We start from the raw sequence: 25,875 nt of genomic DNA, 5'->3' as shown, positions 1-25,875 counted from the left end.
CCCAGCACGGGATGGGGAGACATCTGGGGCCACAGCTGGGCTCCTCTTAAGTAGTTATAATACTTCCCAAAGAGCCAGTAATTAATTATTCCTTATAAAGCCATGGGCGAGAAGTTAAGATGTCGGCGTGCGCTCAATTCATTTCACTTGAAATGAGATGAGCAAAAGCAACTTTATGCCGCCGACAAGTTTCTTTTGGGGCGCAACATCCTCTCTTATCCATCTTCGCCCCCCACAAATCACGGCGACTTATTAAAACCCGGGTTTAATTCCCAAAGGTTGGGAAGAGATGGGAGCTGGGCCCGCAGCAGGGAAGTGTTTTTAAAGCCGGGATGGACAATTTCAATCCTCATCGACGTGGTTCTTTATTCTCTGCTCCCAAGCTGCTTTCCCAGCATCTTGAGGAGCCCAAATAATAACTCGCAAAGTCCCCACATGTGGTATGAAAAGATTAGACATGGCTTAAGCAGGCGGGGATTTAAATCCCGCTTGGTAATACTGGAGTGAAATTATATACCATAAAGGCAGAGAAAAAGGGGTTGTAGGTTACTAAAAAAACAGAATACAATAAAGAAGAGGGGGGGGTGTTAATCTGGGGACAAAAACCTTCATATAAATCCAGCCCATATATTCTGGATGATTATTTCGCAAAGCTGGAAGTCGTTCCGTTGATCTTTTAAACTGATTAAGGAGCAAATGGGTGCGTTTTGCAAACAGACAAGAATTTCAGATGTCCTTTTTCATCAGCTTTTTTCTTCTTTAACGATGCTCCATTGCGTAACGCTTCGGATATTCCCAAATACGTGGAAATGCAATTTGTGGGCAGCCGTGTCATTTATTGTACGATAGTTAGAGTTCGAAAAGGGGCCGACTGCTCCCCAGGACCTGAGACTTGTTTCCAAATCTAAATAGATCTCAAATCACGTAGATAAAATACAAACGTATACAATTCAACGCAAACCTAAAACCAGGTCGAAACCAAAATCAAGCCCTAAACATTGACATTAAAATACAACATTGCTTTGAAATCACTGACGTAATTTTCATACACCTCAGTATATGTACTAGTTTAATATACATTTCCAAAGCTGCCCATTGCACTAGAAGGCAGATATTATCTATACAAACTTCTTTTAAATCCAGGAACGCCAAACAAACATCAGACTTCACTTGTATCTACGTATAAAGAGTGAGACTCTACTCAATTAGTCATCGTTGATTAAATTCCCATTATGTTTGTCTTAAAAACCGACTGGCTAGGCCTAAAATCTTAGGATTATTTGTGCACGTGTGTCTAAGAAGAGATAAAACACTGATAGGGAGATGATGCTGATGGTTCGTTGCTTAATCCTCTCCTTTTAAAAGATCAATAAACTCATTTTCAAGGCTTTTTTCCCCCAAAAAGAGCTGGGATACAACCTCACGCGGCAGCTGTGTAACTGCAAATAAGCGCAACGAGCAGCGGAGTTGTCTGAGAGCAGGAATTAGACCCGTCCAAAATGCAAAACCATGCAAGAAATGACACGTCTTGGATGATATTTCACCAACATCACTGCTCTTGGGGCTTTGGGAAGTGATGCCACGGAGTAAAATTCATGTTTGGGGGATAAATAAAGATATAGAGACAAAAAACACCAACAGAGAATAATGTGAGTTGAAAGGTCCCTTTGTGCCTTGTTCACAACGTCATTTGGGTGGGCAGGGGATGTGGCGCCTTTCCTGGGGCTCTAAAATTAACCGAATGGCTCAAAAACCACCTCAAGAGGTAAAATTGCTTCTGTGCTTGTGTTAAGTGTTGGATTTCCCAGCTTATTATAGAGGATGAGTGTGTTTTGACACAAGAAATTTCTCTCCTTTCTGGGGCCCAGACGTGCAAATAGAACCACAGAATCGTTTGGGTCGGAAGGGACCTTCAACTGTCATCTGGTCCAACCCCCTGCAATGAGTAGGGACAGCTTCAAATACATTAGGTTGCTCAGATATTAAGTAGCTTCAATACAGCTTAACTGCAACATACTTAATATTCAATTTAATAGTTCAATTAACATTCAATAATACGTAAAACGAGACACATAGGAAGAGAAAAGTGCTACTGAAAAGTTCCCCCGGCTTCAAAGACAAAACACACTTAACGCTAAACAGCGATTAACAGAAAAATTTGCTTTTCAACACAATATGTTCACTCCAATGCAAAGTTTTTCCATCTTGCAGTGAGTTCCTTACAAAAATCAACTCGTTACGCACCGCGGCCTAATTCTGGACATCACTTCTAACGCCATATAACAGAAGACGGGCTGTGTCGCCATCAAAGCCACCACACAAACCGCCCACGGGCAGCTCCGCAAAATCGCTATAAATTGCAGAACGTTTTTAATTATCGTGTATAATGATATGCAGATCTATATGAAAAGCTCAGTGTCGCACTCACCTTCGGGCTGCGTGGCCACCTTGACGGGTTGCGAGCTCTCGCCGGGTCCCCACTCGTTGTTCGCCACCACGCGGAACGCGTACGTCTCCTCCGGCTTCAGGTTGCCCACGGTGAGCTGGAGCGTCCCCGATTGGGATGTGTTGACCGCCCGTTCCCTGGAAAAACACCCAAAAAAACCCCCAAACTTACCACAAAAATCCACTTTAACACCCCCAAACGCATCTTAAAGCATTACTTATTTATGCAATTCGTAGCCTGCAAGGTATGGTTACTTAGCAAACTTGAGGTCGGTTTGTCTGTAGGGTTTTGGTTTGATTTTTACTTTAAAAAACCTAATTCAAGTAATGGATCCCACTGGGCATGCTGTGAACGCTACAAAAAGCCTTGTATTTTAACACTTTATTGCACCGCCGTTCTTTGCCTTTCCTCATATAACAAAAATAAGGAAAACTGATGGGAAGAAACAGCCGTTTGATCAAGGAAAACATCTCGGCTATAGGAAGGGAGATGCATATTGGAGCGTTAATTAAAATAGGGTTTGGATCGCTCTGCAAATCCAGAATCTTTAAATCCAAATCTTTACGGTCTCTTCCAACTCAAACCATTCGGATTCTCCTCCACCAGTTGCTCCCAGTGGCAAGCCCTGGGGTAACTGGTCAGCGGGGTCTCCTGGGCAGGGAGATGCACAGGACATGATCCTCCCATTGGGATAAAACCCATTTAATTATATGTTTCTTGGCGCTATAAGCACATGGAGCTATAGGGTATCACTGGTTTCTCTGCCTTGGGTCAGGCAAAGCTTGGCCTAGCACCAAAGCTCGGCCTAGCATCAAGCAATTCTCGGCCTAGCAGTAGCCTGGGCCTGCTCGTTGAGGAAGATACAAACCGAGATTCATTAATGTGGGATTATGTGGGAAAACCACAATCCCGAAACAGTAAAGCGGGGTCTAAATAGGATGAAATCAGTCATTCCATGGCCAATCTGCAACCGGAAAGAGGTAAAATGGCTTTTGTAACTGATTTCTTACGAGCGGTGCGTCTCGTTCCTCTCCTAAACGCCCTCGGAAGAGCTGACAACAACATTTCACGCTGCGGAAAAACAATCGTTTAAGGCAGAATCAAATAATGATGATGGGACATCAGTTGGAGTTGATGTTGGCAACTGGATCTTATTGTATATATCTGGTTTTTTAATGGCAACAAGACCACCTTTCAATCCCAAAAGGAGCAAGAGAAGAAAAAAGAGATGAAGCCATAGAAGAAAACTCCACTAAGATCTCGGTTTTAAGACTTCTCGGTGACACTGGGACCTGTGGTGATAAATACAACTCTGGAAAGGTGCTACGACTTGGAGCATTTTTTCAGTCTTCTCAGCCCTGAATTTGACGCGTCACGTCGTGGTCTTGGCCATTTGGAACCATCCGAGCATCTCATCTTCAATGTCACCTTCCATTGGCTCTCCATGGTGACACCAAATCTCCCAGGACACTTCTCGGAGCAAACCGGGAGTTGTACGACCACCCAAAGACGTGGGCGCCCTCAAGACGATGAACCCAACGAGCTCATCGTGGCTCAAGTTCATTCCTAGATTAATTAGCTCGAGTTGCACCCCGTGTTCTGGCGCTGGTTTCCAGTTTGGGAATAGGAGCTCTGGGCCATCCCCAGCCCACGCTGCAAAATCACGGAGGGGATTTTCTCCAGCTCTGTGACCTTCATGAAAGCCCTGAGGAAACCAAACCTTTCTACGTTTTATTTCCTATAACTTCATCTCAGATCTAGAGCATCTTCCAAATGCAACACCAGCGTCCCACCTCACGACGTGGTCAGATGCAGAAATAATCTAAAACCCCCCAAATATCCTCCATTTGGGCACTTTTCCATTTCGGGTTTTCCTTTTCAAAGCCATAAATTACAGTCTAAAAATAAAAAGACCTTGACTAAAGTCATCCACCTTCTTGTAAAACGAAGCCTTCGACATGTAATTTCCAGTGACTGAAGATCGTGTTACGTTCCGGTATCAGCACGGAAAAGAGATAATTACAGCTCCCATATATCTCTTAGGTGTGTAACAAATGCTTTTCTAATGTTTCCAACACCTAATTAGTTACTTGGAGCCAGACAAGTCGTGTTAATGCTCTTTGCTGTGAAATGAATCCGATTAATTTGAAAATGGATGGACTTTTACTGCCTTGAGTTCTTTTTTTTTATAGCCCCTTATCATTCTCCAGCAAAATAAGATCGAGTCCTTGATTAAAACAAGCAAAACTAATGTAAATAGATCAGCTGGGAATGATATTTATTTCATTTATTGGGAAAAATAGTTTCCTAAGCTAAAAAAGGATAGTTACAATCCAGGCCCCATTATTTAAACCCCTGTGACATTTCAAAGGTTGGAAGCCTCTATTTTGGGGGGTTGTGCCTCATCTAAAATGCCAAAAAGGAATATGTTACCTTATCAATATTTCCCGTTATTTATAAATAGAGTGAATTTTTAATCACCAATTAAATTTTAAAATCTAATCACAGCGATGTAAATTCTCGCCAGGCAGGCAGAATTCATTCAGACTCCACGCAGGTAATTAAATGTGACTCGTGGTTGCATTCGAGGAGTTGTTTTTTCGGCTTAGAGATGGATGAGGAGTAAATCAGCCAAACCAAACAGTCCCTCTTGCTCTGGGGTGATTAATACACTGCCACATAAATATCAAATGTCTGTGGGAACCTGAGAAGCAAATCCAACCGAGGGGACCAAGCGCGAGGCCGAGCGCAAACCCCGACATCAACGGCGGCTCCGAATTCGAACCTGGATCGAAATATCGAGGCGAGCCCGTCTTGCGACTCTAAATTTGGCAATTAAACGTTCATGATTGTTATGCCCTCTGTGTGCTTGTACACATCTCTACCCTCGAAGAGTGATCCCCATTCAAACGCAAGCATTATTTTTTACTGTTATATTCCGCTCTAGTTGAACAGAAAATAAGCACGAGCAAATGCATAGTAAGAGTTATGTATCTCCTAACAGATCCTATACATTAAACCCTTGATTTTTGCTCAGTTTTTCATCAACCGCTCCCTATAATCAGCAAATATCATCAAATATCTCACTTTTAAATCCAAACTCCCATCTCGACCAGAACCTTCCCTAAGTACAGGTGTATTGCTTGGCTGGTTATTTATTCCCCAACATATTTCAGGTCTGTTTTATCCTTTTGCTGAGAAACTCGTCTTTTCCCTTTAAGTGCTCTTTCCCATCGCCCTTTAGCAGCGGCGAAAGTGTTTGATCCGGCGCAGGACGCCAAGATGAAAAAGCATCTCCCATCTTGCTAGCAACGCAACGCTGGTACTAAATGTGACTCGATCCAGCTGTGTGGCAGCTCTGATGTTTTGAAAACAGCTCAAATTGCCACTTCATGGCTATAAAAGCAAGCTGGACCTTGTTGAAGATCAAGTTGAGAAGCTGTGAACGTCCAGGACATTCTGCCTGTGAGATGGTGATTGCGGCTCAATTAATTCACCTCTGCTGGCGATGCAAAGAAGGCTTGAGCCTGTGTCTTCAGAGGAAGATGAAAGATAAAACATGGAGCTAAACAATATATTTGATTGGCAAGTGATAGCAAAAGGAGGTAAGATCCACAGACATCACTGTCAACGCAAACGGTCCTTCAATGTATGTGGTTCTTCAACGCAAACGGGTCTTGGATGCAAATGGTCCTTCAATGTAAATGGTTCAACGTAAATGGTTCTCCAATGCAAATAGTTCTTCGATGCAAACAGTGCTTCGATGCAAACGGTTCAATGCAAACGGTGCTTCAATGCCAATGGTTCAATGTAAACGGTGGTTCAACGCAAATGGTCCTTCAACACAAATGGTCCTTCAACACAAATGGTCCTTTATACCAAGACAATAACCACTGTTGTATAAACCTTGCATGGCATCTACAAAACGGCAACAAGAGGCATTTGTAGCGTCACGCTTACCATAGGGAGAAGAACACAAGGTTGAGAACTGCTTGCAAGCTACTCGTGAAGACCTCAGGCTCTCTTAGGAGACCACGGTCTGTTGAGGCCTACCTGTTGACACCATCCCTGGAGAAGAAGACCGTGTACGTCTGGATGTTGCCTCTGGCTTCTGCGGGCGGGCGCCAGCTGAGACGGACAAATCGGCTGGAGACCAAGACAGGGACCACATCTCGGGGGGCAGAGGGGAGGACACTGGAACTTGGGACAGCTGGAGGGGAAGGAGAGGAGTCAGTCAGAGAGGTGGTGGGAGGCGCCGCGGTGGTGGCGGCTGAGGTGTCACGGAACAAAGGGCCGAGGCGGCGTGGAAGAAGCGTGAATAAAATGACAGGGGATGAAAGAGAGAGAGAGAGAGAAAAAACACTAACAGTAAAATCACACCTTAAAACACACCATCCTGAACCATCCTCTAAAGTGAACGCGCAAAACTCAAGTAGGTTACGTCCTTGGAAGACTTGTAAATTATTTCTTGTCGCAGTGATCGGTGTGATACGTCCCTTTGTTCACTTATTTCACAGGTTTTGTCTCTCGTGCTCCAAGCAGGAGGATTTAACCCCATAAACAAGCAACAACCTACTGCTCAAAACATGAAGCCAACAAACCGACCTGGTCTGAGAAGAGCAGAAACTGAGGCGCTTCAAGGTGCGATAATCATGTCAAAAGCGGAGAAAATGAAAAGGAAAAGGCAGCGAGACTGAATATTAACACTTTCTCACGTGGAAATGCGTTTGGTTTATGTGCAAAATCCAGAAATGCCTGAAGTGGTCAGATTAATTGCAGAACGTTTCAACTCAATAAACTCTTGAGAGAGTTTAACGGCTTCGTTGTTGCCCACCAAGTCAAGGTGAAAGCTGGCCCGTCAACATAAATGAAAACAATATTATGGATTTAACGCTACTTTAAGCGATCAGCTACCTCCTGATTTAACACACGCGTCTTCTGGAGCATCCACAATCACCAAACCCCCTCTCTGAAGGCCAAAATTACATAGAAGGTCCAATTTCATGGGCTATGCCAGTCCTAAAGAGCAGGGTTTCAATACGGGTAGCGAACCCAAAGACCATTTATTTGTTTCACTATTGCAAATCTTTTTTGGTAAATATGCATACGTTGTGAACGATATTAGTAGTATTAATTTCCTGTGAGATCATTAACAGCGTTCTATTATCTCAACAGCTTAAGCTTGATGTAAAACGCATGACGTTCACTGAATACTAACAGCATTTTCTTCTATTATCCCTAAACTATTATTGAAAGCCGTTAATATTGATATTATCGATAACAAATATTATTACCTCGTACTTACCGTGATCACTCCAAGGCCAAAGGGAATTAAGGGATTTCCCAGTGGCATTTCCAGACTAATGTGTTGAAAGAAAACATTAAGTCACCGTCTCCGCTCTTTTGGCTGCGAAGTTGCGATTCATTATTTGCACTTAGGCTGTGCTTAGCGTCCTTAGTCACGGGCCACCGATCTAAATAATGTGCAAACACGAGACTAACGTCTCATTCTGTGTACATTTATATTAGAGCGACGCTTTGTTTCACGATCGGAGCGAGCAGATTGGAGTTTCTGTTCTATTCTATATGTTGACTTGTGTATTATCAGCATAAGTATATTGTTGTCTTCTAACGAGAAGTACCAAGGGTGTGATTAGAAGAAAACACACAGACAACCCTACGAGGCTTCTACTCAACACACCATGGAGCCCGAAGAGCGACTCAAAGCACCAAATCTACCTTTAAACGTGCCGAAAACGCATCTAAGGTCTGGAGGTGAATCCATCCCATGTTGGTGGGTGCAGCTGCGTGTCAACTTACGAAAAGAACGGCCAAAATATGATGTGAAAAGCAGCAAGATCGGGACGGAAGCTCTAGGCCGCTGTTTTCTTCCAGTAAACTCTATAGAGATATCACTGACAAAAGCAATTCCGGTTTTATTGTTGCTACCAGTGAATGGCAAACATATCGCGTACAATAGCATGATATAGCCAGACATATAACCCGAAATTATCTCGGTGAGGAACGTCTTAAATCCTTCAATGCGTCATCGGTTCAAGCATCTTCATCAGTCTGACAGGGGCTGATTTGAGCCTGATCTGGTTTATATTAACGCCTCGGAAAGTGCATTTTCCCCGCTCTCGTGAATAATCATCGAGTTCCGCGCCGAGAGCATCAAACTGATTCATTTTCCGCGTGTGGAAATGGCTCTACGACCAGAGAAGGTCCAAATATCGGCCCGAGAGGAACTGATGCTCACGTTTCCATTCGGGAAGCCAAACGGAGCGCCTCAAATTCAGAACCAAATCCCTTGGTATGCAGGATCCCCAATCAGCTGTGAGTTTTGGGACATTATTATTTCGCCAGTAGGACTTGTCCTTACGCTCCTAAAGCAAACTTGTTTATAAAATGTGCAAATATGCTTGATGTCCTGCTTATTTACAGCCTTCACGGGCAAAACCCAGCTATAAAACATGCGCGAGGCCAAATGTTGACGGGGTTTTCAAACGACTAAAGGCAAAATATCACGCGTGACGCTCCATTTCATCCCTGCTTCCCATGCACCCGCTCACGGGCTGTTAATATTGAAAAATAAGAGGAATATGAGACTTAATTCCAAGAGACCTACCCTTTAAATTGTGGGTTTAGAGGGCAGCAAAAGCTTCCGTGGGATATACAAGAGATGATAAATGAATTAAAAACCCACCCTGGTTATGATATCCTACAATGGATTTGGTATCAAGAAGCCATGGGTGCAAATCAAGGTAGAAAACATCTCATGTTCTCATTCGAGTGCTTACAGGGACTGCATATACCTGTATATACACATATATACCTGTATATACACATATATACCTGTATATACGCATATATACCTGTATATACGCATATATACCTGTACATACACATATATAGCTATATATGCACACACAGGCCTCAGCACAGTCTTTCTACCTCTATACAAAGAAATATATCCATTCTAAAAGATCCCGATAATCCGCATTGAGGATTAAGTCCGGAACCGAAAGAGGTGAGCTTGGCTTTTCCGCTTTTAAGCAATTAATACGGCGTTAATTACTCGTGCTTCATTCATAGAGAAAATAACATTAAATATGTGCTTATTGTCTGGTCTTGCTCCACTTGCTCAATCCAGTCTTTTGTTGCTCATGGAATTCAGTATTTCCCCCCACTCCCAGAACCTTTTTGACCCATTTTACACCTTTTGTAGAGCAAACTGTGAAAGTTATAAGTGAGAAAAACACCATTTCATTGCAGGAATACTCAAAAAACACTGTAGATTTAACACCTAGGGCCTAAAACCAAGGCGTTCCTCCAGGAAAATATCCCTAAAGATAGAGAGCAATTTTGGTGGATTCATTATTATGAAATATTAAAAATGGGAATTAAAAATAGATCTTAATTTACGTTTCTTTTATAAAAGAAAAATCAATATTAATGTATGTTAGGGAAGGCGATTGAACAACTCTACACAAAATGAATTTGGAGCGTAGAGCGTAATTTTACCTTGAATTCTCTCTCCCACAAATACGAATTTGCAGTTACATAAAATTCGGAACACATCGCTAATCGTTTCTAATTGAACAGACCATACCGAGACCCGCTGCGTTTTCACGGCGTTACTTTAACGCTGGAAGATTCATTTACTAATAGATTAATCGGGAATAACAAAGCAATCCACAAGGTTCCGCATTCCAGGTGCAGGTTGGGACAATAATCCGAGGCCTGTTTTCCTACAGATTGAGGAAAACAGCCAAAAATTGAGGGAAATAGCCAAAAATTAAGGGTTTGTGCCCCTAAACTGGAATGCGGCGCATGCTTTGGCGCAAGGCCTACCTGACCGGAGGCCCTACCGATGTTAAACCAGCCAGCACAGGCCTTGGGAGGGGAATGTGAGGAAAAACTACATTTCACACATATTTCATCTGAAATTTAATGATGAATTCATGCATTTTATCATCCGTCCTCCATGGTGCTTCTAAAACCCAACGCTAACGCATGGTGGGAAGACGTTGGCAAGGAAAGGCCGGACATGGACCCACTGTGTTAAGTGATTAAATTGCTAAGAACTGGTGAAACGAAGAACCAAATGAACCACAATGTTTTGCTCTGATGATGAAATAATTGACGTTTGGTCTTGTTCCCAACAGCTGGGATCAAAGCAGATGTTCTAGCAGATGAGCTTTATGGAGATACGCTATAGATGTCATTTACCGTCCCAAATAAGCACAGATTGGACAAGTTACTCACGATTTACGCTCAACCAAAATATTCTTCTCCACACAGGCAACTCCTGTTACCTTTCCCAGGGCCCATTTGCAACGTTTGGCCTTTCCAGCTTCCATCCAGCCGATTAATCGCACAATATAGCGCCAAAGAGCGTTTCTCCGGGTGTTCTGCGCTCAAATCCACCCCCCAAACGCCATTGGACGCGTTCCCACGCCTCAGGTTTACACGGAGGTATCAGGGCACATCACGTCTGCTTCGGGATTTTCAACCCGTATGTAGCGATGCTAATCTAGCCAATAAAAGATCTGTCCGCGTTGCCGTACGTATTTCCACCCTTCTGGCTCGTCACGCGATAATTCGTTATTACTCGGTGCCATAATGATGTTCTTAAGAACAAGTCACGCAGTACTAATTGTTATTATGCCTCTTTTGGGATGTGATGAACCTCAATATCAATCACCTGAGTTTACGTGTGTCAACAACGCCTGGTTTAGCCTAACGAGGAATTCGCTCCCGACCCGGCGCCTGGCAGGATTAGGCCAAAAAAGCTTTGGAAACGGCACCGATGTCTCTGAAATGCAAAATCTCGGGGAGGTTTTGATAGTTCAACCCTACACGATAACAACCACAGGAAAAATGAGGCAAAGATGGTGGTTTCACTTCTTTTTGGAGTATCTGGTGTTACCTCATCTGGCAGCTACAACACCCACACACCCATCACTGCTGTGCCAGCACAGTCCCTACCCATTATTTTATGCTAAAAAGCCACCTATACGTGATATAAATTACCATAAAATCATTTCACTAAGTGCCATAAATCCAAAATATTTCTGTTTTCATACCTGAGCTCGTTCGGCCACTTCTCAGCCAGGCCAGTATATGCACCCACGTCTTGTTGCCTTCATCCCTGCGACCATCAGCTCTTCTGCTGATTTCCTCCCATTTAGAGACATCAATCAAGCAGCAGTTGAGTTTGTGTTCAATATAATTCAGAGATTTTACTTTATTCTGCATTTAATAGCAGTCGAGCCAAGACCTTTGAAGGCCTCGTTGGTCCTAAATGTTGGACTTGGGTGGCTTACGTGTTGCTGTGAATCTAACGTGAGGTAAAAACGATTTAGAGATGGGTCTTGATTGATGTCTCTAAATGGGAGGAAATGTTTAAAGTCCATAATCTCTCTCCATGAAAAGTCCACCTGACATCAGGGCACCCAAACCTCAACTGGGTGCTGCAAGCTCACGCTGTTTCGGACGCTCTAAGGAACACAGAGAAGGGGCTGAGGTTTTGATTCAATTATAACCCATTCGAAATCTTTGATCTTTACCTTTTCTAGAAGCATTTTCAACGGCCCAACTGATAATAACTAAAAATAAAGAGGATGAATGGCGAGAGGTGGTCAGATGGACACTTAGATGGCACAACTCACGTCACCCTCTTTTCTTCAGCAGCAAAACCCGGTTTCGAGGGTCAGCGCCTTAATAGCATATGAATAATTAGTGGAGGTGTCGCTGTTTAACAGTAAAAGGTTTTTGCTTTAACTTTGATTTTTAAGGAAGAAAAGCTTATCCATCAACCCATCTGCCCGCATTTTCCATCCCCGTAGGTGCCTTTTTGGCTGATTCCAAGCAAATTCCTCAAGAGATTAGGGAAATAAAGGAAGTTTAGCGACGACGCAGCGTCCCCATCGATCAAAAGGCTTCGACACGAACTCACCGACTCTTGAGCAGAACAATCGTTCCACAAAACGGCCAACAAAACGAGTAATTACGAGGATTCCCAACCTGCGAGAATTAGCGCCTTTAATTTATAATAAACCTATTAAAAGCTCGAAGGGAAATAGTGGAAAAAAGATGAGTCGGCGGAGATTTAAGTGCCTTGTCCCTTCTAAAAATTACCTCCCCAGGTTAGAAAACAGTCGTCGGATGGGTTGAATCCTAATTCTCAGACTATTATTAAGTGGGAAACGCTGACAAAACACAGTAATATTTCTCAGGGTAAGTTATTTCCTCGGATATTGGATTTAGAGATAAAAGCAAGAAAGCAGCAGAACTAATCTAGACATTAATGAAACTCCCCATTAGAAAACAGGGCTGGTATTTATAGCAGGGTGTAGCAATACTAAGAGTTTTGTTAACATTATCTACTTTGCCATAGACTCTAAAAATTATACATAATCGTGGGAGTTACAGTGGCATCTTAAAAATCTCTCTCCAATCACCTGTAATTTTCCATCTTTTTCTCACCTATTTGGCGGCGATTTTTCGGAGAACCACCCGCTATTGTGTGTTTTGCGAGGAGGATGTGGGGGATCTAATGAGAGGTCCCTTCCCCAGTCTTGTTGCTCTTCTCTGGACCCGCTCCAGCACTTCAATCTCTTTCCTGAGCTGAGGGCCCAGAACTGAACACAACACTCCAGGTGTGGCCTCCCCAATGCAGAGCACAGGGGAAGGATCACTGCCCTTGTCCTGCTGACCACGCTGCTTTGGATACAGGACAGGACCCCATTGGCCTTCTTGGCCACCTGGGCACACTGGTGGCTCCTGTTGAGCTTCCTGTCCATGAGTCCCCCCCGGTCCCTTTCTGCCTGACTGCTCTCCAGCCACTCTGTGCCAGCCTGGAGCGCTGCAGGGGGTTCTTGTGGCCAAAGTGCAGGACCCACCACTTGGCCTTGAACTTCAGCCCATTGGAATCCAGATCCCTCTGCAGAGCCCTCCTGCCTTCCAGCAGCTCCACACTCCCTCCCAACTTGGTATCATCGACAAATTTGCTGCTGATGGTCTCAATCCCCTCATCTCAATCATCAGTGAAGATGTTAAACAGGACTGGAGCCAACCCTGACCCCTTGGGGACACCACTAGTGAGTGGAGAGCTGGATGCAGCCCCATTCACCAGCACTCTCTGGGCCCAAAGACCATCGGTTTACTTCCTATAGGAATCAAGATTTGATCTGGAAAGAATTCTACCGTGTGGAAAAAGCTATTTTGGTTCAAGTTACACATTATTGAAGAAAAATCCATGGAGAGAAGCACATAAAATCCCTTTTTACACCCAGTTCTCTATACAGAAAGTTTCCCATTTTTTAAAAAGCTCTAAGACAGATATGGTAAATATTTTCTGAATAATAAAAGCTATTTTATCCCTGTTTTCTTCTAAAAATTGGGGGGGGAGATGCTGAGATACCTGCCTTGTGCTGGAGAATTGAGCAGCTCTGACATGTTCTACTTTAAACTCTCCACAAAGGCCTTTTTGCTCTAAGCTGTAGCAACACAATTCTTATCAACTTTGACAAATATTAATACATAATTCAGATTTTTAGGGCCTTTTTTTTTTTTTTTGCTGGAGGAAGCTGACAACGCCATCCTCTTCCCCCCGGCTTCGCTTCGAAACGGCGCTTTGAAATACAATAGCGTTTCTTAGCAGAAAGATTGGAGGACTAAAGGAAGCATCCTTCCTTTTGAAATCCTAAATGCAATTTTATTTTGAACTCTAACGCTAAAAATAATATATATATAGAAAAGAAAAAGAAAGCCACTGTAGCTGGGGTTGCAGTTCCTCATTGTATAAACCAGATTTAAAGCGAGTTTATAACTGTCAGGGAGCTTTAAATAATTGAACAGCAAGACACAGCATGGGAGGGGGTGTTTTCTATTGTGTAATAACATCTCAGGATTCATTAGCCATAATAATAATGATGATGATTAGTCTTGCAAATTTTACGCTGTTTCCTTTGAAAATTACAAGACTGATTGTACGAGGAGCGAGGATTTAGAATAACACAGTTAATTTGCTTGGAGTTTATTACAGCAACTTTGTTACCGGGGCGAGTTGTCTTCTAACATGTAAAAGCAGAGAAAACCAAGTGTTTAATACAAATATTAAGACCTGACTTGTTTTGGCACCTCTTTGTCCTCAAGTCATGGGGTTCTCTGTGATCCGTGTTATTATTCCAAGCCTGACCGAGTGGTTTTTCCTGCGTCGGGAAGAAATTGGAGATAAAAGAGACAGAGACGCGGCGCCGCATTTGGATGAGTCCGAGACCTTTAGGGCTTTTTCAAGGAGAATCCAGCGGAAAAAACTCCAGCTCCACCATCCCCACCAAAACAGGTTGGGCCAACTCATTAGCTCTGCCATTGTTAACGACGAGCGGCCCTAACGGAGCGTTAGAACTGAAGAGACGTCAATGGAGAAGCGAAATAGCTCGAAACGTCCCTTTTGATTCATAGCGTGGAAGTTGAAACAAAGCAACGCAACAAGATGTGATTGAGTCGGTTCAAGAACCAGAAGGTTTTTCTATAGAGCTCTTTGTCAATGGGAAAATGGAACTAAATATTGCACATTCTTGAGCAAAAACCGCGTCGGCTCAAACCCAAATCGGCACATTTTGTGCCACCGAAATCTCTGAGTGCTCCAAGTAACTCACAAGTTGTCTAAGATGTTTAATCTTGGCTTGACAATTTAAAGTTCATTTGAAACTTCCACAATTTAAAATGGAAATTCCCCGGCTGAATGACTATGGAATAATGGAATTATTCACCTTAAGGACTAGAAAATCTGTCTCACTGTACTGGAAGCTCATGAGAACAAGGGCGATGAGCACACAACGGCCATCACCTGCTCCATCCAACATCGCTCCTGAGAAGGAGCCGCATCCATCGTTTTCTGGCAAAGAAAACTGGAGTTGTTTGCTCTGAAAATAAGACAGCTTAAGGCTTCCTTAAGATGGGAAAAAACACCTAATAACAAGAATAAATCCCATCCTGGTGGCTGTTACAAGCAGGTAGGAACATCTTGTTGGGCCCTGAGGAGGTTCCTACTGCTTGAGAAGTTAGCGCGGCTAAGAAACACAAAGTGGTGTCATGAGGGGAGATCGGAGCCTTCCTAAGCAGTCCCAGCTTATGGGTCTCCTTGTGGGAAGAGATCAAGATGACAAGGCCATCCAAAAGACTTGGAGATGTTTAAGAAAGAGACCTACGTGTCGGAATAACGGCTGCGAAGAGAATATAGTGCACGAGTTGCATTTTAGGAGACGTTCACGTGGTATCAACGGAGGTGTCTTGGTCAAGACTTAGTCCAGAACTTGGTGAGTAGACAACAGGGTGTCTACACACATCCTGTAGATCACTCCATTACCCAGCTCTTGATAACCGCTCACTTTGGCCTAAATGCTACTTTTCTCTGATAAATCCCCTCACGTCTATCCCATTTAGCCCCAAATAAACCAACTGCCTTCTTCTTCTAAATCTGTGAACGCGAGCAGAACGGCAATCGAGCCACGAGGCCTGCAGAAACCCATCGCTGCGGTCTGCGCTATCGCAGGCAATTTGAAGGCCCGAGTTATTCTACACGGGAGCGATTGCGCCGATCCGTATGTCAATGATCCGCTGAGACAACACCAGGCTGCTGCTCTTTTTGCAGCCCTGAAGAGCCGTTCGCTTCGCCTCTATGCCAGAAACTCCCTTTTTAAACTCATTTCCAAAGGATTTTTGCACCTCCTCGGCTGCCAACCCGCTCCGGCTTGTCCTATAGAAAAGCCACGGCAAGGAAATAGAATCATTTTAGGTTGCTTATATATGGAACTACCTTTCCATGCGAAGGCTGCTCACTTACGCCGGCTCTCTGGGGAGCGCATTATGTAGCTGGCAAACATTTGCTGTTCTCCCGCACGCAAACCGTCTTCTACGCAGCCCAAAACCAGGCGTTTTCACCTCATTTCCTTTCCGTTGGCACCGCTCCTACGCGGCGATGAGGGGGACGTTTGCATTAAAAGCGGCGATCGTTGGCGCCGAGACACGACGCGCCAACTGGCGCTGCGAACGCATATTAAAAAAGCCATCGAATCCACAGGAAAAATCAACATATTATGGTTTGTGACGATCACAAAGGGACGCGGGACAACGCTGACTGTATACTCATGGTGCGTTTTCTTATAGCGGCGCTGAAATATTGTCTGGTTCGCAAGAAAAATAACACCGCGTTGCGACGGGCCACAATGGCTTCAGGAGGTTGGGTTGGAACACTCAACGTACTCAAAGCAGAATAAATATATTACTATAGTATCTACAGCTGGTTATTCAAGGAGTTGAGAAGGTTGGGTTAACCCATCAAAGTCCTTGTTTGATGGGAGAGTTGCGTCCTACCCAAGATAGTGGCCATCGGCACATACACAACTTTAAGCCATATATCTTTAATAACTGATTAGGAAGAAGCTAAAGAGATAAGGCCTCTCCTAACTGCGTGGTGTTGGATTAATACACCTTCATTTCGTTGCCTGCTGTCAATTCATTCTCACCAGGGAACGTGGCAACCAGGGCATTTAAAGGGAATTGTGGCATTTGTTGGCACTTGTGGCAAATCAAGGGGTGGAAAAGACGCCAAATTTAAGACACAACCCAACTCATAGTGAACTTCACCAAGTTCTCCTGAGGAAAAGATGTAATATAAAGTATTTGTTCCTCTTTCCTTCTGAATGGAAATACCACAGGAAGGAAACAAACTCATCGGCACGGCTACAGCTCCCTGGATTTATCCAACGTTCCCTAAAGGAAAAGCGAGTGCACATCTATACTATATATATATAACCTATATTCTAAAAACTCTATAATGCAGAAAGTGGTGTACTGGTTTAAGGAGTGGTTTGCATTACGTGAATCTTTTTGAATATATGAATTTGAAACTATCAAAGCTTTTGAAGGGGCAGCTCGTGAGCCCTTTGCATGCTAGAAATTCCACGTCCTGAGTGGTGCGACCGAGGAGCCTTGACGGGGATTTTCATCCCGGCTGAGCACGGGTTTTATGCCAACAAAGTCTTTGGTGAAAGGAAAATACCCACTTTGGGTTTATCCAAGAGGGGTTGGAAAATGAGGAGGAGCGCGGCTGAAGTCCTAAAGCTGCCACGTCTAATGCTTTAAAAGCCGTTTCCGTCCCGTGCTCCGCTCTTGGGATGATCGAGCCGTAGGTTGGGGGGACCACTATGTGCTGAGTTGAAGCCAATTAATTTCATTCCCTAAAGAAACAAGAGCTGGCAAGAGTGACATTAAACAACATCGATTCTGGGGCACAAGGGCCTTGGAAACAAACAACGTGCCTTTGGATCCAGCATCCGTAATACATCCCCGGCACAGATGGATCGGAACCGGCCCAGCAGCGGACGCGGATCTTTCCCCGCTCCGGCAAAAAGACGCGCGGAGCGGTAAAAGCAAGAAAGAAATCGAAAGGAGCCATGCGGAGAGCACAACACAGCCCAGTGGTTTGAACGGAGACGAAAATGCTGGGGAAATACTCATGCGTAGCGGATGCTGAAGGGAAGCCAGGCTGTGACTAACATACTGGAAAAGTGGTTTCCTCGGCACGCAAATTCCGTCAAGGTTACAGAGCCCTTGCTCCTGGAAGGGAACAGCTGGCGCCAAACAGACTCGCAAACGCACTTTTTTGTCTTGCGTTTCAACCTTGCGCTGAACTTATTTATTTCAATGGTTGCCTTCTGTCGGCATCAGCGACAGCGCCTTCCCCTCTGTTGCTGAGATTTCCATAATAGATGAGTTTCCTACAACGGCATCTTCGCCGCCCTGTTTGAAACACTAATGGTCTAACACTTCATTTCACATGAGGGTCGCAGTCCTCGCTCTCACCGAACGTGTTCTGCCTCATCCCATACCCTGTTCAACCCAACACCAACTATGAATTGAGTTGTAACACAGGAGGAACAAAATAGACCTTTTAGCCGACCCCAAAGGCTCCTGTGAGAAGCAAACACCTTGCCCACTGTGGATTCTGCACCCAAATGTATGCATTTAATGCATTATCCCTCTTCTTCACAGCACTCACGGGGGATTCCTTTTCCAACGCGTTGTTTCTCCAGGGCAATTATTTCTTATTCCTCTTTATATATTATTTTGTGATTGTCTCTAGTTGTTTGAATAGGTTTAGTTCACTCAACTAAGTCATTCTGTGTGGCCATCTCCAACCCGCTTCCCTCCAATAATAAGACATCGATATTTATGTTCAGGTAAATGCATCAGGTCCAATGACAATCTCAATGCCATGGTCGACCTACCCGCCCAGGGCCAATTTCCAAACCAAGAGCCCATTTTTAATCCATTAAACACAGTACTGAGAGTTTGATGTGAAAAAGAACATGGGGCAGGTCCAGCCAAGCACCTTCCATGCATCAGAACCTACAACGTCCTTCCAATTGACCAACATGCGATCACCTCAAGAAAAGGGATCACGTTGGAGACATTATTTCCCATCGAGCCCCCTCTGCAGCTCTTATATCTCTTAATTGATTAATTATGAACTGACACCTGTGTCAAATTGCTTGACTTCACCCTACTCTTGCTACTATAAACCACATTGGTTAATACCTCCGGAAGTTGCACCTACATGTGCGTTTTCTCCTGTCCCGCTTTCAACAATCCATCGTTACCTTTCTTAATCCCATGAACCCAGCCAATCATCTCAAGCATTTCCCACCTGATTATATATCTATTTCACCACAAAAATCCTCTTGCAATAAGTCGACAATTACACCGCCCTTTTTCCCAAGCGTTTTAACCCTTTCCTTTACACTTTTGCAATATTTCCATCTGTGTTTTTCTTACTTCCGCCGCTTCTTTGTGAAAGAAACCATCGGAAAGAACTATTTCCCACTCCATCATTCTGTCTTCTCTATTATACTCAGTGCGCGCTACACGTTAACTTGCTGAAACGCCTCCTGTCGCATACGTGACCAGAACAAGGCTGGTACAGACCCCAGAAATGTATATATTATATATATTGTTTTCCAGATTGACACAGAAGTAACTGGTGGGGATTCCTGACCTCGCTCTGCTGAATTCAGCAAGTACGGAGCATTCAATCAAGCAAATTTAGTGGAAAAAACCTCCCACCAATTACCTGGGATTCTTCGGAGCAAGAAATCCAGCGCAACGCTTGAGCTGAAAATACCGGGCTTAACGCTGGAGGAAATCAAATTCACACCGGCTTCTGCAGATCTTTAACGTAGTTGTTAACGTACACAGATATATAGTGCGCGTGCATGTTAATGACTGCACACACCAGATAGAGGAGGAAAACGTTTTGCTGTGCTCTTTTGGAACTGAGGGGCCACAGCTGGACACAAGATTCCAGGTGTGGTCTCCCCAGGGCAGAGCAGAGGGGCAGGAGAACCTCTCTGACCTACTGACCACCCCCTTCTAACCCACCCCAGGTACCATTGGCCTTCCTGGCCACAAGGGCCCAATGCTGGCTCACGGTCATGGAGACTGTCAAACGCTTTACTCAAGTCAATGTAGACCGCATCCACCGCTCTGCCATCATCCATCCACCTCCACCCCAACCCAAAAGTTTCAGAGGGTAACACAACTCTATTCCTCGTGTTTAGTTGCTTCTAAAGTCCTCGTCTTGAAAGCTCCTCCACACCGCGCTTCTACCCTTGTTTTCTTGATGAGTTCCGCGGCGCGGGCCCCGTTGCCACGGCGACGCTCGGGATGCGGGAGTTAAGCGGAATCCTCCACCGGGGATGGATGAGGGAGTTTGAGCAAGGTCAGGTATTTACCGCTGAATACAAATCTGTCACGCCTAATAGATGAAGCTCTTTAGTTTCCGAGCTGCTCGGGCTGCTCCCGGCATCCAAGGAGAAAATAAAAAGACGCTCGAGCATGAATGCCAATCAGCTTGTGCAAGCAACAATGATGTATATACATGTGCCACGGCAGCTGTACCAGGCTTGGCCATGGTTGAAAGGAGAAATTAAATAGGTGTCAATAATTCTAGAAGGGGCAGGATCTAAATCCCCTGAATGCTAAATATATTTTAATAATATTGGAAGGCGAAGCGGAGAAGTTATTAAGCCAGGGGGCTCCAGGGGCCTCGACCCGGAGTGCAATGACATGTTGGGGACGTTTATCACTGTGCCTAAACCCAAAAATCACAGTAATCCATCGCCCCCAGGGATGCGGCCAAAGCTCAGCCCAAAGCTTCACGGCCAAGGGAGTGAAATCACGGCAAACGCGGCCTTGTTCTGCGCAAACTGCCTCCTCCAAAGCAACGTGTTCAATCTGGGGCCGCCCAAAGCCAAGCGGGCTGAGCGCCGTTCGCTCCTCGGCTTTTCCGAGGACAAAAGCAGCTCCTTGCTTTGGGCAAACGTCCGTCACGGCACAAACTGATTCGTTTCCCTCCGTCCCGCGCTAATTATGAGCAAAAATCAGATTAAGCGACTAAACCTCCGGTTCAACCAAAGCCTGTTTAGAGGACCCCACTCCGACTGTATTTTTCTTGTTTATCTCCAGCTTCCAACATAAAGCCGGACCTTGCAAGCCAAAAGCAAAGGCTTAATGCGATTTCAGTCCCCAAAGGCACAGGATGACTACAGTAGTGCAAATATACCATATTACCCATGCAACGTTAATTTTTAGATGGCTTAAATTCCTCTGGCAAAGCTTGGCTTAGAGTTGGCGTTGTTAAACCTGCCTTCAACACGCAAGAAAAATACCTTAATTTGGGGCTATCGGCGGCTTGGTTTTGCTCATTTTTACGAGGGTGAGGCAATTACACACAAAGACAAAAATCGCAAAGCCGGCTCCGTAATAAAGCCTTGAAAATATAATAAGCCAGATATTAATATAATAAGCAACGTAGCAGTTGAAATCTAAGAGTTGTTTTAATTTTGAGCGACTTCCCATTAGGATAAATCAAGCCAGAAATGGGAATAATTCCTCCTGGTAGACCGGTTCTACGTGGTAATGAAACACACCTAGAAAATGGTGCATTTTTCATCCCCTGTTGTTATTTTCGGTTTGTTTTCTCACCTCTTGGGTGGATTTTACTTCTGCCCATCCAGTTGCCCTCGGGCAATCATCCCAATGGACTCGTGGTAGATGTTGGTCAAAAATCTGCTTCTAAACTTGCAAACTGTGTCTTCTCCGCCATCTGGTTTAGGGCCTAAAACCTCCACGTTGTTTGGGTCTTTCCCCTTTGATAATTGCCACGGTTTTCTCTCCGGTCCCTTCAATGACGGCGGCTCCAAAACTGGCGACCAAACTTCATCCCAAGGTTTGGTCAACGGCAACCGGAGGAAACAATTTCATTTATCTTGCAAACCGCGGTCACGGGTAATAGAAATTAAGGGTTTATTATAGCATAATGTGGCTTGAAAAATGATCAGATTTGATAGTCACGCTCGGAGCAAAGATTCTTCTACGTTACACATATGGGCTACGGGGAAAATAAGGGAATCTTCCCACCTACAAAAAGCATCCGTCCTCACCTCATTCTCAGGCTTTTCCCCCAATTCTTGTGCCTTCCCAGGGTTAACAGCTGCGAGAGATGCTTCAATATTCTCCACTTGCTGTATTCAACGCAACACGTTTTAACTGACGACGACTGTGAGCAGCTGTTGGTACCTGAAGGATGGATACTCAGAACATCCTGCCAACTGTTTCTGGAATGGAATTGGTGGTATTTCTGAGCAGCTTGCACCAGAAATAAAAGGTTTTGATGGTATTCCCTCCTTTCTCAATAGATGATGCTACACAAGAGGACAAAATAGTAATCCATCTATTTTAAGGCCAAAGGAGAGGAAGGGAAATGGTTCTTTTCCATCCTTTCTCTTTACAAAAGGGTCTTTTGTTTTGCAGGTCAAACTTGACTTTCCCACAGGTGCTTTAAAAGTTAAAGGAAAACACCTTTCAGCCCCAAAATCCACAGTGGGATTAGGATGGGAACGTGGGATTGAAGGCTCAAATCCCATCAGGTAGGAGACAGCGTCGCCACGCAATAGGAAAATAGAGTTATATTGGAGAATTTGAAGCAAGCAGACCCATGAGAAGCAGAGACCCTTCCATGGGAATAAAGATAATGCGATGAAATGGAAAGAAAAACATTAAACATGAAATGTGTTTGCTTCCAAATTGGTCACCGTATGGACAAGACGCATCCTGGTCAATGTCCAGCTCTGCAGGGCTTGTTCCACCCCATCAAACCCTCCAACCTTTGACGGTAGAGATGGAAACGGATCCCGATCTCCGCTCCCTCGGCACCAAGTTGTTGACTTGTGCAAATCTCTATTTGTGGTGCTGCAACTAAAGCTGCAAGCAGATGTGGGTGAGGCAAAAAGGACCATTAAATAATCCTCACCTCGCTTTTCCCTGCCGGAGGGGCCCGCAAGTTGAATTTTACAGCACCAATTTCGGTTCTCCAGGACAGTAAATGGTAAATTTTGACGGTTGCTCACCTTGGCCCTTTATTCCTTGGAGAATCGTGGTGTTTTCTGAGCAAATAACGGCTCTCGGTGCTTCCAAACCACCCCCCTCTCCAGCCTAATCATCCGCAAGGAACAGCACGGCGAGAACGCTGCTGAATATCAATAGGAGGAAAGCGCATTATAATTACAAATCTGAGTATCCGACGGACGGCTCGAAAGCCTGAAATGATGGGCTGCCACCTCATCCCACCCCAGCCACCGATTACAATTACACCTCGCCCAGGCCCCCGCGCCAGCCCCGTGAAACATGAACCGGTTTGCGGATTCGCCTCCTCGACTTCCAACAACTAAATAATTCATGTTGAAACACGGGGTGGGAAATGATTCCTAAACGGCAATGGGGGGAATGGGAGAGAAGGAAGGGATGGAGGAGAATAGAGAATTCCCCCGTCGCTCAGATAAGACATTTGCATTCCTAGAAGAAACGTGGCTGATCCTCCCTTGGGAGTTCGCACAAGGCGTTTTCTTCTTAATTATTATTTTTCCCCCTTATCGCTCTCTGATGCCAATGATACAAATAAATGTATAAACAGGAGGAAGCCCTCATAGCTCCGAAGCAACCTCAGAAGCAAAAGAAAGAAGGGAAAGAAAATCAAATCATTATATTCACCCCCAAGTCTGTGCTTGGTGGTGTCAAAAGGCACGAGCGCCGCTTTGATCTTGACATGAGACTTTCTGCTCCTAAACTCGAAACCGAGCTTGCGCCGCATAATCAATTTGTGGGCTCATTACATAAATCCATATTAAAACTGTTTAGTCTATAGTGAACACCACCCCAAGGATACTCAGGGTGAATTAAATGGGTTTTATTCCAGGTTTGCCCCCCCTCTTTTTAACTCTTTCCCAGACACGTCTTCGGCAACACTGAAAAATCACCTTTTTGCACGTAAATGTACGCGGGGATGGGCAAACCGTTGTGTTTTGCACCTGCAAAAGGGGGAAAATCAATGACGACGAGAGGGGTTCACTGATAAATTAAGGGTTTGATGGCTGGCGAGGCCGGAAGCTGGAACACCCAGTTGAACGTGGTCAGGAGGACGTGAGGCCTATGGAGGTGAACACGGTCAGGAGGCCGTGAGGCCTACAGAGGTGACCAAATCTTAAGTAATTTCAATTCCTTGCCAATGTTCGGATACAGAACATACAAAACCACCTCATGCTTTTTAATGGAGTTATTTTAATTTTGAGAGGCAAATATTATTGAACTGATGCGATCGGTCGGCATCTCAGTGAGTTACTGGGACATTGGTGGTAAGAACCTTGTCACACTAACAATTCAGGCCCTGGTCTGTCTGTCTTTACTTTTCCCCCAAGTTCTTCCTCAGAAGGGGTTTAAGGAACAAAGTTGGAGCCATTTTACAACTTACTCCTAAATTACTAAAACTCAGCCTACAGATATTTCCCTGGAAACAAGGGCAGAAGGATCTCGGTCTACGGTCAACGCTCAGAGCCTACACGACCATCCAAGAATGACCATAATGTCTCCAAAACTTGTCCCATCACCTCTCCTGATAGAAAATCCCCTTCCACCGGTGTCGGCGGAGTCAATTTTCCCATTATATTCCGTTATCTACCTTAAACTCATATTATTACTCTTTTCTGTCTGTTTTTCAAATGATCCTAAATCTATTTTAACCCATTGCTCTGCTGTTGACTGCTGAGGGCACGAGAAGTCGCCAGGTGCCTCAGTTTCCCCCAAGAGCTCCTGATTCACCTGGATTTCTCTCCCTGGTTGTGCAGATCTGCACCCAAACCCCCTGAGCACCACACGGGGCCTGTTCACACACCTCATTGTGGGCACTTTAGTGGTGCCAAGAGAGACGCTCAACCCAAAACCCAAGAGAGACACCCAACGAAAACCTGAGAGAGATGCCCAACCAAAGCCTGAGAGAAACATCCAACCCAAAACCTGAGAGATACACCCAAGTCAAAACACAAGAGGGACGCTCAACTCAAAATCCAAGAGAGATGCTCAACACAAAACCCGAAAGAGACACCCAATCAAAACCCAAGAGAGACGGCTCAACACAAAACCCAAGAGAGACGCTCAACCAAAATCCAAGAGAGACGGCTCAACCCAAAACCCAAGAGAGACGCCCAATGGAAAATCCAAGAGAGACGGCTCAACCCAAAACCCAAGAGAGACGCCCAACCAAAACCCAAGAGAGACACTCAACCCAAAACCCAAGAGAGACGCCCAACCCAAAACCTAAGAGAGATGCCCAACCAAAACCCAAAAGAGACACCCAACCCAAAACCCAAGAGAGACGCCCAACCCAAACCCCAAGAGAGACGCCCAACCCAAAACACGAGGCCAAGGCAGTGATGTCTCCTACATCACGCAGGGATGGAGACCATCCAGGTCCAAGTGCTTCCTACCTCAGACTTGTAAAATCCACAAGAACGCCCTCCTACTTAGGCCAGGACTATTTTTAAACCATTACAGCTCTTACAGAACAAAGCCAGAATCTACGACAGCCCAAAGTTTCGAGTAATGTCCAACGGGAAGCAGAACCAGATGTGATCTCAGGAACCCAACTAATCCTTCCCTACACCCCATGGTTATAAAATATCCCTGTTATTCCTTGTTCTTAACAACCAACAAAGATGGAAGCTCCGAAAATCTTCCACGTTCCTTGGAGTGCGTCTAACTATCAAAATATTCCGCTGATTTTGCATTTTTGCATAGACCTGTGATAAATCCCCACTAAGGTGTCATAATATTATGGCAAAGACCACCGTAAAAGCATAAACCCCAAATTTATTCTTCTTATTATCATGATTATTACTGCTTATGCAGCACAATAAATGGGAACAGTTGTGCATACCAAAAGAACGATATAAATCTCTTGTTTCAACACAAAACTTCCTCATCGCTACTCTGTGACTGGTTTAGCAATTGTTAAGAATATTCAAAAT

At 44.6% G+C, this 25,875-nt stretch overlaps 1 protein-coding gene across 14 annotated transcripts in view; it reads right to left on the bottom strand.

Annotated features, from left to right (window-relative positions):
• Nucleotides 1–25,875, bottom strand: part of LOC136114600 (netrin receptor DCC) — a 361,710-nt gene that overhangs the window by 107,071 nt on the left and 228,764 nt on the right. For 11 of the 14 annotated variants that reach the window (XM_071801689.1, XM_071801688.1, XM_071801697.1 and 8 more), the window contains 2 exons: nt 6,500–6,716; nt 2,429–2,583 (listed from right to left, as the gene is read on the bottom strand). In XM_071801689.1, coding sequence (XP_071657790.1) covers nt 2,429–2,583; nt 6,500–6,716 — 372 coding nt within the window. The remainder of the gene's footprint in view (nt 1–2,428; nt 2,584–6,499; nt 6,717–25,875) is intronic. The other 3 variants (XM_071801696.1, XM_071801699.1, XM_065859987.2) reach the window with 1 other exon arrangement.

Source organism: Patagioenas fasciata, chromosome W, assembly GCF_037038585.1.
Source record: "Patagioenas fasciata isolate bPatFas1 chromosome W, bPatFas1.hap1, whole genome shotgun sequence".
In the NCBI taxonomy this organism is placed as follows: Eukaryota; Metazoa; Chordata; class Aves; order Columbiformes; family Columbidae; genus Patagioenas; species Patagioenas fasciata.
Note: the sequence above shows the minus strand (reverse complement) of the source record. Positions and strands in the feature narration are given on the sequence as shown.